The sequence below is a fragment of the Trichechus manatus genome, unplaced genomic scaffold (genome assembly GCF_000243295.1).
Source record: "Trichechus manatus latirostris isolate Lorelei unplaced genomic scaffold, TriManLat1.0 scaffold00001, whole genome shotgun sequence".
Lineage (NCBI taxonomy): Eukaryota > Metazoa > Chordata > Mammalia > Sirenia > Trichechidae > Trichechus > Trichechus manatus.
Window position 1 is genome coordinate 15788059 of NW_004443937.1, and position 12472 is coordinate 15800530.

The following is a 12472-nucleotide window of genomic DNA, read 5'->3' on the forward strand; positions in this document are numbered from 1 at the left end:
GGACAGTTCTACTCCATCCAATAGGGTTGCTATGAGTCGGTATCGACTCGATGGCAATGGGTTCGGTTTGGTTTGGTATTGGCTATTTGTAGATCTTCTTTGTATAAATGTCTATTCAGATCTTTTGTCTTTTTTTAAAAATTGGTCTTTTGTCTTTTCATTGCTGAGTTGTAAGAGTTCTTTATATAGTATGGGACTGACCCTTATCAGATACATGATTTGCAAATATTATCTCCCATTGTTTGTCTCCGCTCATTTTTAATTTAGCAAAGAAAACATCAGAAGCCAAGAGGAGGGCTGTGGGGATTGACAGTGAGCGGGCGTTGAGTTCCTGCTCGGCCCCTTGTCTGGGAACCCAGGCACACTAAACTGGGCCAGCCCAGCCCTCTTCCTTCACTGCCCCCTGCCCCAGTTTCCCCATCTGAGACTAATACTCATCCATCAGGCCCTTTGTGCCACCACCTTCAAATGAAAGATTCAAAAGGGTGCAAGAGGATGCATTAGAGGCTTCTTGCAACTTCCTGCCTCCTGCAGACCTGCCAGATGCCAGGGCCTCTGGGAGAAGGACTTACAGGTGGGACCACCCTGGACAGGTGGAGTTTTTATTGCGTCTGTATCAGCATGATGTCTCCCAACCACATTTGGCATGCCACAAGTGATGAGTGGGTCCTGTAGGTACTGGGCCTGTGCCTGCCTTCATGGAGTCCAGGGAGAGATAATTCACAAGTAAACACACAAATGAAGAGCAGCAAGCCTTGAGAGCTTGTAGTTGGGAGAGCTGAGTGGCCTGGGGAGGAGAGGGTGAGGGAAATCCTCTCCGACGAAGTGTCAGTTAAGCCGAGCCTCAGTTTTCTCAACTGTAAAATGGGGCCGGTAATAACTCCACCTACATCACAATGTTGCCTTGAGGACTAAATGTCAGTGAAGAGCTCTAAAATGCTAGTTATTATTATTGCTTTAAGCCTGCCATAGCAGTCTAAAAGTGGTCTCTGGATGAATGAAAGGCAGGGGTTTGAGTGGGTGTAGGAAGGAAGAAGCAGCTTCCATCGGATCCTCCAAAAAGCTCCCAAAAGCCTCAGGATGGGACCCACTCCCTTCTCTGGGGCAGGCGCATCAGGGTCCTAGAAACTGAGGCCAAAGCCAAGAGAGGCGAGGTTGGCGCCATCCACAGAGTGGGCTCCAACTGGCTGGTTTGAGGGTTTGTATTTGCTGTGCTTAGGGCATCCCTAGTTGGCACAAATGGTTAAGTGCTAGAAAGGTTGGCAGTTCAAATCCATCTTGAGGAACCTCCGAAGAAAGGCCCAGTGATCTGCTTCCAAAGGTATCTCCCTTGCTGTCAAGTCGATTCCGATTCACAGGGATACCATAGGACAGAGGAGAACTGCCCTACAGGGTGTCCAAGGCTGTAAATCTTTACAGAAGCAGACTGCTACATCTTTCTTCCAGAGCGGCTGGTAGTTTCCAACCACTGACCTTCTGGTTAGCAGGCGAGCGCTTAACTACTGCGCCGTTAAGGCTCAAAAAGCCTATGCAGTTCGGTTCTACTCTGCACACATGGAATTGACCCCACAGCAACTGCTTTTTGTATTGTTTTGTTTTCTTTTTTGTGCTTACTCGTTGGGGAGGGGTACATAGATACTGGGAAGCTCTCGTGTTGGACGGGGCGTGCAGAGCCCCCCTCCCAAAAGGGGGCCTTGCCGGCTGGGCGGCAGTTTCCAGTCCCCTGCGCTTCTCCCCCGCCCCTCCCTGGCTCCGTCAAGCCCCGCCCCCTGATCTAAGTCCCGCCCCTTTCTGCACCGCCGCCTGCTTTCCCCTACCTGCGCCTCCTCTTTGCTTAGCCCCACTCCTGTGCTCTTCCTTCTTTGGCTGCACTTAGTCCAGCCCCCTGCATGCAACACTGTCCTCGCTCTACCCTGCCACCTGCGCGCAGCCCCGCCGCCTGCCCTCTCTCCTCCACTTCAGCCCCGCCGGCCCCGCCCCCTTCGCTCAGCCCCTTGCCCCGCACTCCTCCCTTGGCTCCGCTTAGCTCCGCCCCCGGCCCCGCCTCTCCCGGGCCACATTCCTCCGGCCCGGCCTCGCGCTGCGACAGGCGGGCGGCGGCAGCGGAGGGGCTGAGGGGCAGGATCGACTGGCTTGGGGGTTCAGACTCGGGGCCGGGAGCCGTGAGAACAGGGGCAACCGGCGGGGACTGGGACTGGCGACCCGACGTGGTCGGTGGCGGGTGGTCGGGTCCCCGGGTGGTCGTTTGTCGGCCCTGGGGTCCGGCCGTGGCTGGCGGGAGGCGGCGGCGCTCGTCTGGGCCTGGGTCCCGGGCGCCCGGCCCCCGTCACCTGCCGCTGCGGCCGCCATGTGGTGCCTGCACTGCAACTCGGAGCGGACCCAGTCGCTGCTAGAACTGGAGCTTGACAGCGGGTAAGGGCCCCGGGCGGGGCCGAGCGGCGGTGGGTGGGCGCGGGAGGGCGGCGGGGAGGAGCGGCCCTGGGATGGGCCGGCAGGGCCGGGGGTGGGGGGGGGGGGGGGCTGTCAGCGCCTCGGGAGGGGGTCTCGGGGGCAGCAGTATCCCCAGCCACCCCACAATCGCATGCAGTGTGTCTGTGGTTTGTGAGGAAGCCCGGGGTAGTGTGTTTTGTTTGTGTGGTGGTTTCTTAGGGACTGCCAGGGCTGCAAGTGGAAGTGTGTGTGTGTGTGTGTCTGTGTGTGTGTGTCTGTGTGTGTCTGTGTGTGTGAGAGAGAGAGAGACAGAGAGAACTGGAATGGGTGTGCTTGAGTGCCTGTGTGTGAGATACCGTCTGACAGGACGGGAGTGTGTGTGTGTGAGAGAGAAAGAGAGAGACCCGACACGGGCAGGACCAGAGTTTATATGTGAGAGAGGGACAGGCAGGATGAGTTTCTGTGTGAGAGAGTGACTTTGGGGCGGGAGTTTGTGGGGAGTGGTGGAAGTGTAAGAGAAAGAAAGCCAGCTGGATGGAGTTTGTGAGAGCTGTGTCTGGGTTGGTGTCTGGGTGCTGGCAGGGTTGTTGGTGGGGAGCCCTGGTGTGCGTCTGTGTTTATGTGTGCACATCTGTCAGCGAGGCCCAGGTGAGTGTGTTCAGGAGAGACCCATCCAGGACTGAACGGGCATCCAAGTGTGCGAACAGTTGTGTGGGGACACCTGGGGGCGTGCGGCCGCCTTGAGCCGAGAGTTTGAGTTGTGTGTGGCTGCTGTTTGTGACTGAGTGCGGGTGTGAGGGGCTGAGGTGTTCGTTTATGTGGGGGGAGGGCGCAAGTGTGTGCCTGTATTGGTCAGGGGTGGGGTCTCTGCCAGAGAGGCCAGCGCTTTTCTGTTTGGGGGGCCTGTGGGAGGCTCTCTGAGCATCCAAGGGCTGGTATTTATGGAGAGAGAGAATGTGTGTGTGTGTGTGTGTTTGTGTGTGCTGGGAATATTGATTTCCTCTCCCTGCTCTCCAGCACAGCTGCCCCCTGCACTGTCTGCAGGCCCCTCCAGGAGCAAGGGTGTGTGGCTGAGGGAATTTGTTGACAAGATGACTTGGCTTGGTCAGACCCCTCTGAGGAGAGCCCACCTGAAGCCATTTGATCTTGAAGTTCAAAAATTCTGCAGCGCGTGTCTGGCAGTTCCACTGAAAACATACGTATATTCTCCTCTACCCTACCTTGCCCCAGTCTAGGGGCCCAGGACTCTGGGCTTGAGGCTCTGTGTGAGGCTTGGGGGTGGGGCTTCCAAGGACCCAGCCCTCCTTGTGTCTGGGGTGGAGGCCCGGCAAGTTGCAGCTGCAGGGCCATCTGTCTCGAGTTGGTGGCATCCGTCCTAGAATGGGGGCCACATTATTCATATTCTACGCGTGCACGCTGCCTTACACAGTCCAAGGCTTTCCTACCCTGTCTTGTGTTTGCATTATTATGCTTGTGGTTCTGGCATCCCCATATTGCAGGAGACCAAACTGAGGTTGAGTGTTAAGTCTCATCAATACTAAGGCCCTGTGGTTTATTGAGTTCTGTTGTGTTCTGGGCTCTGGGGACATAGCAATGAACAAATCCCAGAGTCCTTGCCCTCATGGAGCCACTAGTCTAGTGAAGAACACTGATGGTAACCATGAGAAACAAGTTAGCATCCTCTCCCCGCATACCCCCTCCCCCAAGCTGAAAGGGACAAGGGATCCCTCCACTAGGACCTCTCCCATATCACCCTTCCAGTTGGGATGTCCATGGCCACCTCTTTTGCATATTTCTCAGTCCCATATCTCTTCTCATTGGAAGTCCTTCCATGTAACTGATCTAAATTTTCCAGCTGCAGAGAAGCCTGCTTGGATTCTTCTGTGGTCTGGGTTGGTGAGGAGCAGCTGCTCCCTAGTCTCAGTGCATGGGACAGGTGTCCTGAGAGTGAGGAGCCCCGCTTGGACACAGCCCACAGTTTGCCCTTCAGCCACAGAGCAGGTGGGTCACATTTGCTCTAGAGTACTTGGTATGTGGTTCAGAAGGGAGCCTGGGGGAGGGGGCAAGAGAACCAGCCCAGCCCCCAGCCTGTGGAGGCTGAGCCAGGAACAAGCCTTTCAGCTTGCCTCTCAGAGTCCTTCCAGCTGGCCATCTCCCCTCTCTAAACCCAGATAGGGTCCAGCACGGTCCAGGGACCTTCGGGGACACCCAGCTTGTAACAACCCAAAATAGCCACTCCTGGTACAACCGCACCGCCTTGCATTTACAGTCTTCTCTTTAACAACACGTGTGATACCTCGCATCTCAGCACCTGGATGCTTTGCTCTTTGAGCCTTATGGCACCCCAGGATTCTTCCTAGCTCCTTTCTGAATAGGAGGGAATATAGTGACTTGACCAGAATATGAGAAAGGCAGCCCAGAGTAGACCCCCAGATGTTCCCATGTAGGGCCTCCAGAGGGCCCCTGCCCACCCTGCCAGGATTTCCAGGCTTTAACTCAAAGAAGTTGGACTATGAACTAGTTGTGCTAATATTTACACAGCTTTGGTTAAAAAACATGGGTAGGACTGACAGCTGCACAGTCAAACTGTGATGACCGAGCAAATAGGTATTTCTGGAAGAGATTAGACAGGGGCTCCGGGGGCTGCGGGAGCTTGGTATGAGTGTGTGTGGGTGTCTGTAAGGTTTTATCTGACTGGACTCTTCAAAACACGGGATCACAGTTTACATGAGAATCTGTGAGTCCAAGGCAGCTCTGGGCATGAATTCGGGGAGGCAAACACCTTGTCTGAAATCCCAGTGCAGCTTTGTGAGTTTATGCAAGTTACCACACCCCTCTGAGCCTCAGTTTCCCTCTGTGGAAGGGAATGATGAAACTGCTTCACAGAGTTGCTCAGAGAATGTGGTGTCTAAACGGCTTTTGCACACTGGGTCAGATGCTGCGCTTATTGAAGTTAGTGAGGTTCCCACTGCCAGTGACCTGTTGGATTTTATCCCTTCCTCTTTTGTAAATTTCCTTTGAATTATGATGGCATGCGGTATATCAGCCCAGTAAGCACAGAGGCAAGAATGACAGCACTGGGCTTGGACGTAGCTGGAGGCCTGGAAAAGTCTTCCCTAGCGGTGGACCAGGTCTGTGGAAGTGTGTGTGTGTGCACAAGAGCTTATGTATATACGTATGTGTGAGCATGTGTGTACGCGCGTGTGTGTGTGTGTGTGTGTGTGTGTGTGGTGGGGGAGGATGCCTAAAGGCTGTTGAGTGTGATTTATCATTGATCCTCGAAAGCAAATCGTAACGAGTCAAAAGGCCGTTAAGGCTCTTGAAGAATTAATTGGTGTGGCTTGGGAGAATCTGACTGCTCCCACTGCATGAGCTGCTGCTAAAAGAAAATTGATGGCGATTATGGTGGAAATATGGCATGATGCCACCTGGGACCTGCTGCTGTTCTGGCTGCCGTGGCTGTACCCTGAGTGGTGTGGGTGCCCCTCCAAGCTCTGTGCTCCAGTGCCTACCTAGCATAGTGTCTGGCCAAGGGGTAGACATACTCCATCATCAATGAATGAATGCATCATTGAATGTGTGAATGAATGCCTGCATGTTCTCCTGGGCTTGGAGGAGTGCTTTGTTCTCTGGAGATGATCACCCAACCCCTTGGGTCACCCAGCCTTGCACTTTTCTATGTTCCTTCATTCACTCAGCAAATATCTCCTGAACACCTACTTTGTGCCAGGCCCTGGACTAGATGTAGAAGAATCAAGATTAATAGTGTGAAACTGTGCATCACAGAGCACAGGCCTTGAGGTCATACAAAACCCTGGGTCCACCTCTTCCCAGCTGTGTGGCTCCACATATATTGCCTCACTTCTCTGAGCCTTGATTTTCTTACCCATGAAATGGGGCCAGAAATACCTCCTGGTGGGGGGGTGTACAGCCTTGCCTAGTGACTGATGCATATTAGGTGCCCAGCAAATGGTAGTTGTCTATGAACTAGTTGTGGTAATCATCATTACCGCCTTTTCTCTTTTATGAAATTAGTGTTAAATTAAAACGCTTCCTCTCAGTTTTCTTTTTTGTCAGCTTCTGGGGTTAAGGACTGATTTCTAGAGCCTGCATAGCTTTTTGTGAAGCCCCTCTCTATCTTTGAGGGTCTGAGGCTCTGGTTCTAGTTGCTCTGACTCTAATAACTTTCTATGCTGTACTCATACCTGGCTATGGCTTCCCTGCTCCTTAATGGAAAGGGTCCTTCTTTCCTGTTTTTCCTCAGTTTGCGGCCCCTAACGTATGAGAGTTTAATTTGAACTTAAGGCCCAGATGTGGAGCCATAGCAAGGGTCCCCTCCCTGCTTGTGGGGATGGGGAAACGGTGACTACATTTGTTTTTTCCTCTTTGTTCAAAGGTCAGTGTAATAATAATGATAATAATCATGGCTGCCAATTTAGTGAACTCTGTGTGAAGTTCCTAATTCTCAAAGCACATTATGCATAAGGGCCTCTGTTGTCCCATTTTTCAGGTGGGGGAAAGTTATGTGACTTGCCCACGGTACTAGCAAGTTTTGGAGCTGGAGTTTGAACTCCAGTCGGCCTGACTTCAGAGTCTGTGCTCTTTATAGCCAGGCTCTGCTTCCTCTGGGATGAGATAACCTACAGCAAAACATGCTACCATCGTAAATGGAGGCTTCGCATCTTTCCCAAGACAACTAACAGGTTTCTGGTGTCCTTGGTGTCAGGGTTCCCAAAGCATTCAGCCTCCTACCTGCAAGCTGGTCGGTGACAGCTCACAGGTCTCTTGCAAAACCTCACTGCTTCCGCACAGGCCCAGAGCTGCTTCCCCAGGTTCTCCGGCAGAATTCTGGGGCAGTGGCCTTTGGCCCCGAGTCCTTGTGGCATTTTTGAGGAAGGGGGTAGCATGCTTGCATCTTGCGCATGGCTCCAGCCCAGCCTCGGTGTGGAATGGGGTCTTGAGGGACAGACACCAACTGTCCCATGACTGTGGAGCCAGTGCGCAGCCATGATGGGTTTCTGTGCGGTAAGGAAGTCCAAGGCCGGGCCTTTGATGTCTCAGAGGACTTGCATGCATGTGGGCCGCAGAGCTTAGTCCCACAGGAGGGAGAGGGACCGTTTATAAACTGGAAATTCGGAAGGAACCCTCAGTTGGGAGGTGCCCTCCTCATTCACACACCCGGAAAGGGTCTCCGAAATAGCCTATTATCCAGGGCCAGCCGAAATCTGTCTGCTGAGATGAGTACTTTCTTCCCATGCCTATTTTAAAAGACAGAGGCAAATGGTGTTTACTTTTCTATTTCTGACTGCAAGGATTAAATGAGTTAATACATGTAAAGCATTTAAAATAGTGCCTTATAGTAAGCACTTACGTAATATTATATGTTATGGAGCTTGTAGTAAGCTCCATAAATGTTAGCTAAACTGTTGGTGTTACTATTACTTCCATGGTTATTACTAACCTTTGGAGGGTCTCTCCCTCCAGACAGAGGAGGCCCAGAAAATTCTGGGGTGGAACTGGCTTGATTGGCTGTTGGCATTCTGCCTTCCCAGATGCCCTGGCACCAGGCAGAGTGCTTTGCCTGCCCATCTTGTCACACTCCTTCTCTGGGCCTCAGTTTACTTATCTATGAAAAGCGAGCTGAACTTCATGACCCTGTGATCATTTGCAGAGGAAGGATGTTTAGCCTAGTGGTTAGGGGGTCAGATTCTGCAGCCAGACCACCTGTATTGGAATCATAGCTCTGTTTCTCACTCTGTGTGATCTTGGGCATGTTACTTAACTGGCCCATGCCTCAGTTTCCCCATCTGTAAAATGTGGATGATAATAGGAACTCATAGGGTTGTTGAGAGGATTAAGTGAATTAATCCACACAAAGCAGTTAAACAGTGTGCAGACACCTGATAAATGATTGTTGTTACTGTTAGTTGCTGTCAAGTCAGCTCCAACTCATGGTGACCCGATGTACACCAGAACACAACGATCGTTAATATGCTGGAATCCACGTTGTGGTCACTGTATATTTTGAGTGCCTTCCAACCTTGGAGCTCATCTTCCAGCACTGTATTGGACAATATTCTGTTGTTATCCATAGGATTGTCATTGGCTGATTTTCAGAAGTAGATTGCCAGGCTTTTCTTCTTAGTTTTTCTTAGTCTGGAAGCTCTGCTGAAACCTGTTCACCATGAGTGATCCTGCTGGTATTTGAAATACTGGTGACATGCTTCCAGTATAGCTTCCAGTAGCCACTACAGTATCACAAATGACAAATGGGTGGTGGCCCTGGCCCAATAAATGGTAGCTTTTAGCTGTTATTTCAGGGCTGAGAAATTCACCTGGGCTGGACTGTGTTACTTGTTCAGGGAAAATGTGTTACTAGATGGGATGGGCAAATAGACAATGCCAGGGTTAAGAGAGAGGGAGGCAGAGAGATGATAGTAAGGGAGAGCAAAGGGAGGGCCGAGGGCTGTTCATGCATGAGGAGGCGGCCAGATTGCAGACACGTGAGAAGTGACTAAAGCCCCCTAGGCTGGTTCGTGTGCTTAGAGCCTGCTGTCTCCAGCTGCAGCGTTAAACAGCCCACTAAGAAGTAGACAGAGTGTTAAGGAAATCATTTTGCCTGTGGATTGGAAGAAGTGCAGAGTAAGGTGGCTTGCAGCTTGGCTAGGGTGAAGATTTCCAAAACATGGCAGGCAAATGGCCTGAGCTGTGTGTGAGGGAGAGGCCGCTGAGGGACGTTTTAAGGCTGGTGCACTAAGGCTGATGCCTTTAGCCCTGTGACAGATGGAGCAGAGCAGTGGCACTCTGGAGTTCTCAGATGGTGCCCTGTGCTAAGCTTCCGGGGCTGGGGGCAGCTCTGGGGTCCTGGCCCTACCTGGGCTGCCTCTGGTGCCTAATAAAGTCAAAGCTCCAGAGCCTGACCACAGGTCAGCGGCCTCAGGTCTCTTCTGCTGCTGTGCCCTCTCCAGCCCAGTCTAGCCGCCACATGAGCAGGGGTGGCATTTAGTGCTGGAGAAACCTGGTATGAGTCCCATTTCTGCCCCTTACTGGGTGTGTGGTGGGAACAAGGATGTCACCTCTGTGAGCCTCTGTGGTTCATTTGTCTCAGGGGGAGGCATGTGGGTAGCACACACAACAGGTGCCCAATAAATACGGGCAGGAAGGGTGAACAGGTTCAGCAGGGTATGGGCAAAGCCACGACTGTTTTTGGTGGGTCTGTAGTTTGCAGGCTTGAAACTGGGGCTGGAACAGGGCTACAGAATAAAAATGGTAATATCTGGCATTTGGGTGACTTTTGAATTTTATACATATTTATATATTATTGAACCTCCCTGAAGCCGTTGTTCCTATTTTACAGACAAGAAAACTGAGGCTAGAGGATGAAAACAACATATTTAGGCTTTGCAGAACATAGTTGGAGCTTCTGGTTAATTAATAGACCCGCTTTTCCCTTCCCTGACATTGTTGAGGGCGGGGAGGATTTGGGGCAGAGGCAGGAAGGGTAAGAGGGTGAAGGAGGCAGAGAAGGGACCTGCAGGACCCCCACTGGGTTCTGGCTCATACACACCCAAACGACAGCACTGGGTACCTGACGAGTGAGGTGTGGATGGGCCCAGAGGTGGATTGCCATTTTGCAGAGTGGGCAGAGGACCCGTGGAGGCTCTGCCCAGTGGCCTTGCATCTCAGAAATGTGCTTGCCAGCCCTGGGAAGTCATCTGGGTCTAAACACTGTCCTCTGGATTCCCTGACGGTATCAGGACAACTCTCAGTGGAGATAATGGGAATAAGGGGGCCAGTGGAGTGCCAGGCACATAGTAGGTGGTCAGAAAATGCCAGCCAGTCCCATGATTCTTATTCATTGGTGTTAATGACAATTATTATTACCATTGGGACTCCCTGGGTGGCAAAATGTTTAAGCGCTCTAATGCTAGCCAAAAGGTTGGTTGTTCGAACCCACCCAGAGGCGCCAAAGGTCTGCTTCCGAAAGGTCACAGCCTTGAAAACCCTATGGAGAAGTTCTACTCTGCACACATGAGGTCACCATGAGTCGGAATCTACTCAACGGCAACTAACAACAGCAACAGCGTTATTACCATTATTCCTGTTATTGCTGTTATTTCCATGCATAGGCCCTGGACAGTGCTGTATGTCCCGTGCTGGGGGTGGAGAGGAAGTGTTTGAGGAAGTGGCTTTTTCTGCTGCTGCTAGAGGAGGGGGTGGTACAGCCGGGCAAATGCAAATTCTCTGTTCCCTCTGGGCCCTTGACTTTTCCCAGAGCCATCATTTAATGTGCAGGGTTTTTTTTTTTTTTTTCCCACTCACTTAATAGAAATGACAAAAATGGCCCAGGAAGAAAACAGGCTTTGTTGTGGATAGCAGATTCTTAGCATTACTTTTTTAAAACTTTTTATTATGGAAAATTTAGAACATGTATGAAAGTAGAGAAGATGGTAAAATAATACCCATGTGCAAGTTTATGTATTTTCTATCCTTATCGGCTTCCTCCTGCCCCCAGATTATTTTGAAGCAAATCCCAGATGGTTTGTTGATTTTTTTAAACCAAAAACCTGTCTTGGGTTCAGCCTCATTTCTGGCCATGGAGGTGTCGTGTTGCTGGGTGGGTCTCTGGGACAGAACATAGTGTTCCCTGAACTCATTTGACTGTGTCGGCCCAGCTCAGGAACCCTGTCCTTGGGACCATGTCCCAGCCTTGATAACCAAGTGATGGCTGACCCCTGGCAGCTCAGGGGCAAAGAACCATATGTCTGGAGGTGACCAGGTGAGGCCAAGCCTGTGACTTCCCTGTCAGACAGGGCCTTCCTGGGTAAGGACCTTGTCCCCAAATTGTATGTCAGGCTGAGGATTGCTTGTCCTTCATCACCCTACGACTCCTGAGGGTGGGGCCGTGCCTCCCCGATTAGGCCTGATGGTAAGTGGAGGTGGGCAGTGTGTCTCTTCCATCAGATCAAGGGCTTCCCAAGGTCAGGGGCAAGGGGTTTCCACTATCACTGGAGTATACCAACTTCCTGCCTCAGAGCCTTCAGCCTTGTTTATCAGTCCCTCAGCTCCCCCAGGCAGAATTCCTCCAAGGCCTTTGGCTGCCTCCGCAGAGTTCCTTTGCTAGGTAATAGAGTGGGCTGTGGTACTGCCTCCTGCTCGGGACACCCTTGGCCACTTGCTTGCCCTCTAGTAGTCTTGATGTGCTGCCTCCAAGCACTCTGCTTCCAGGCCTAAGTGGCTCCACCCTCCCGATTTTCATCCTACTATGATGGCGGCTCCTTCCCTGCCAGCTTGGCTAGCTCCTCTCCCCACGTGTCTTTTGATATTGGGATTTCCCAGGTCCCTGTCCCAGGCTCTCTTCCCTTCTCTTCCCCACATAGTCCCTTCCATTCTGGGGCTTCCGATCTAGACATCCAGCTGCTCCAGACATCCAGCTGCCAACTCATCACACCTCTCCTTTGGTATCTTGTGGGTACCTCTAACCCAGCAAGTTCCAAAGGAAACTTACTATCTCCCCTCCCCAATTTACTTCTCTTCCTGTGTCTTCCACCCAGAGTGCTGGAGGTCATCTTCACGCTCCTTCTTTCTCCTCTACCCCCACGTTGTCCGTCACTCAGTCTTGGGCCAGCCCATATTGCCTTGCTTGGAGCCTGGCTCAGCATACGTGATCAATAAATCTTAGTTGCTATCGTTATTATGAATATCATTATTATGAATTTAATATTACAGTTACTATCCCTGGCTTCTAACACAGTTCTTGGTCCTCAACCAAAGTTTTTTTTTTTTTTTTAGTAATTTTATTATAGTAAAATATGTATAACAAAAAATTTGCCATTTTAATCATTTTTAAGTATACAACTCAGTGACATTAATTACATTCACCATGTTATGCAACCGTCACCATCTATCTAGAAAAGTTTTTCAGCATCCCAAACAAAAACTCTGTACCCCTTCAGCAGTACCTCCCATTTCCCCAGCCCTGGTAACCACTCAAATTTTGGTCTCTATACATTTGCCTATTCTAGATATTTCATGTAAGTGA

At 51.2% G+C, this 12472-nt stretch overlaps 1 protein-coding gene across 4 annotated transcripts in view; it reads left to right on the forward strand.

Moving 5' to 3' along the window:
- IQSEC1 (IQ motif and Sec7 domain ArfGEF 1) overlaps positions 1–12472 on the forward strand; it is a 216068-nt gene that overhangs the window by 120133 nt on the left and 83463 nt on the right. Inside the window, exon 1 of one of the 4 annotated variants that reach the window (XM_004368376.3) lies at positions 2071–2412. The exons of the other annotated variants lie outside the window; for them this stretch is intronic. Within the exon in view, the coding sequence (XP_004368433.1) occupies positions 2348–2412 (65 nt within the window). The 5' untranslated portion in view covers positions 2071–2347. Of the gene's footprint in view, positions 1–2070; positions 2413–12472 lie in introns of those variants that run through there. 4 annotated transcript variants of the gene reach the window in all.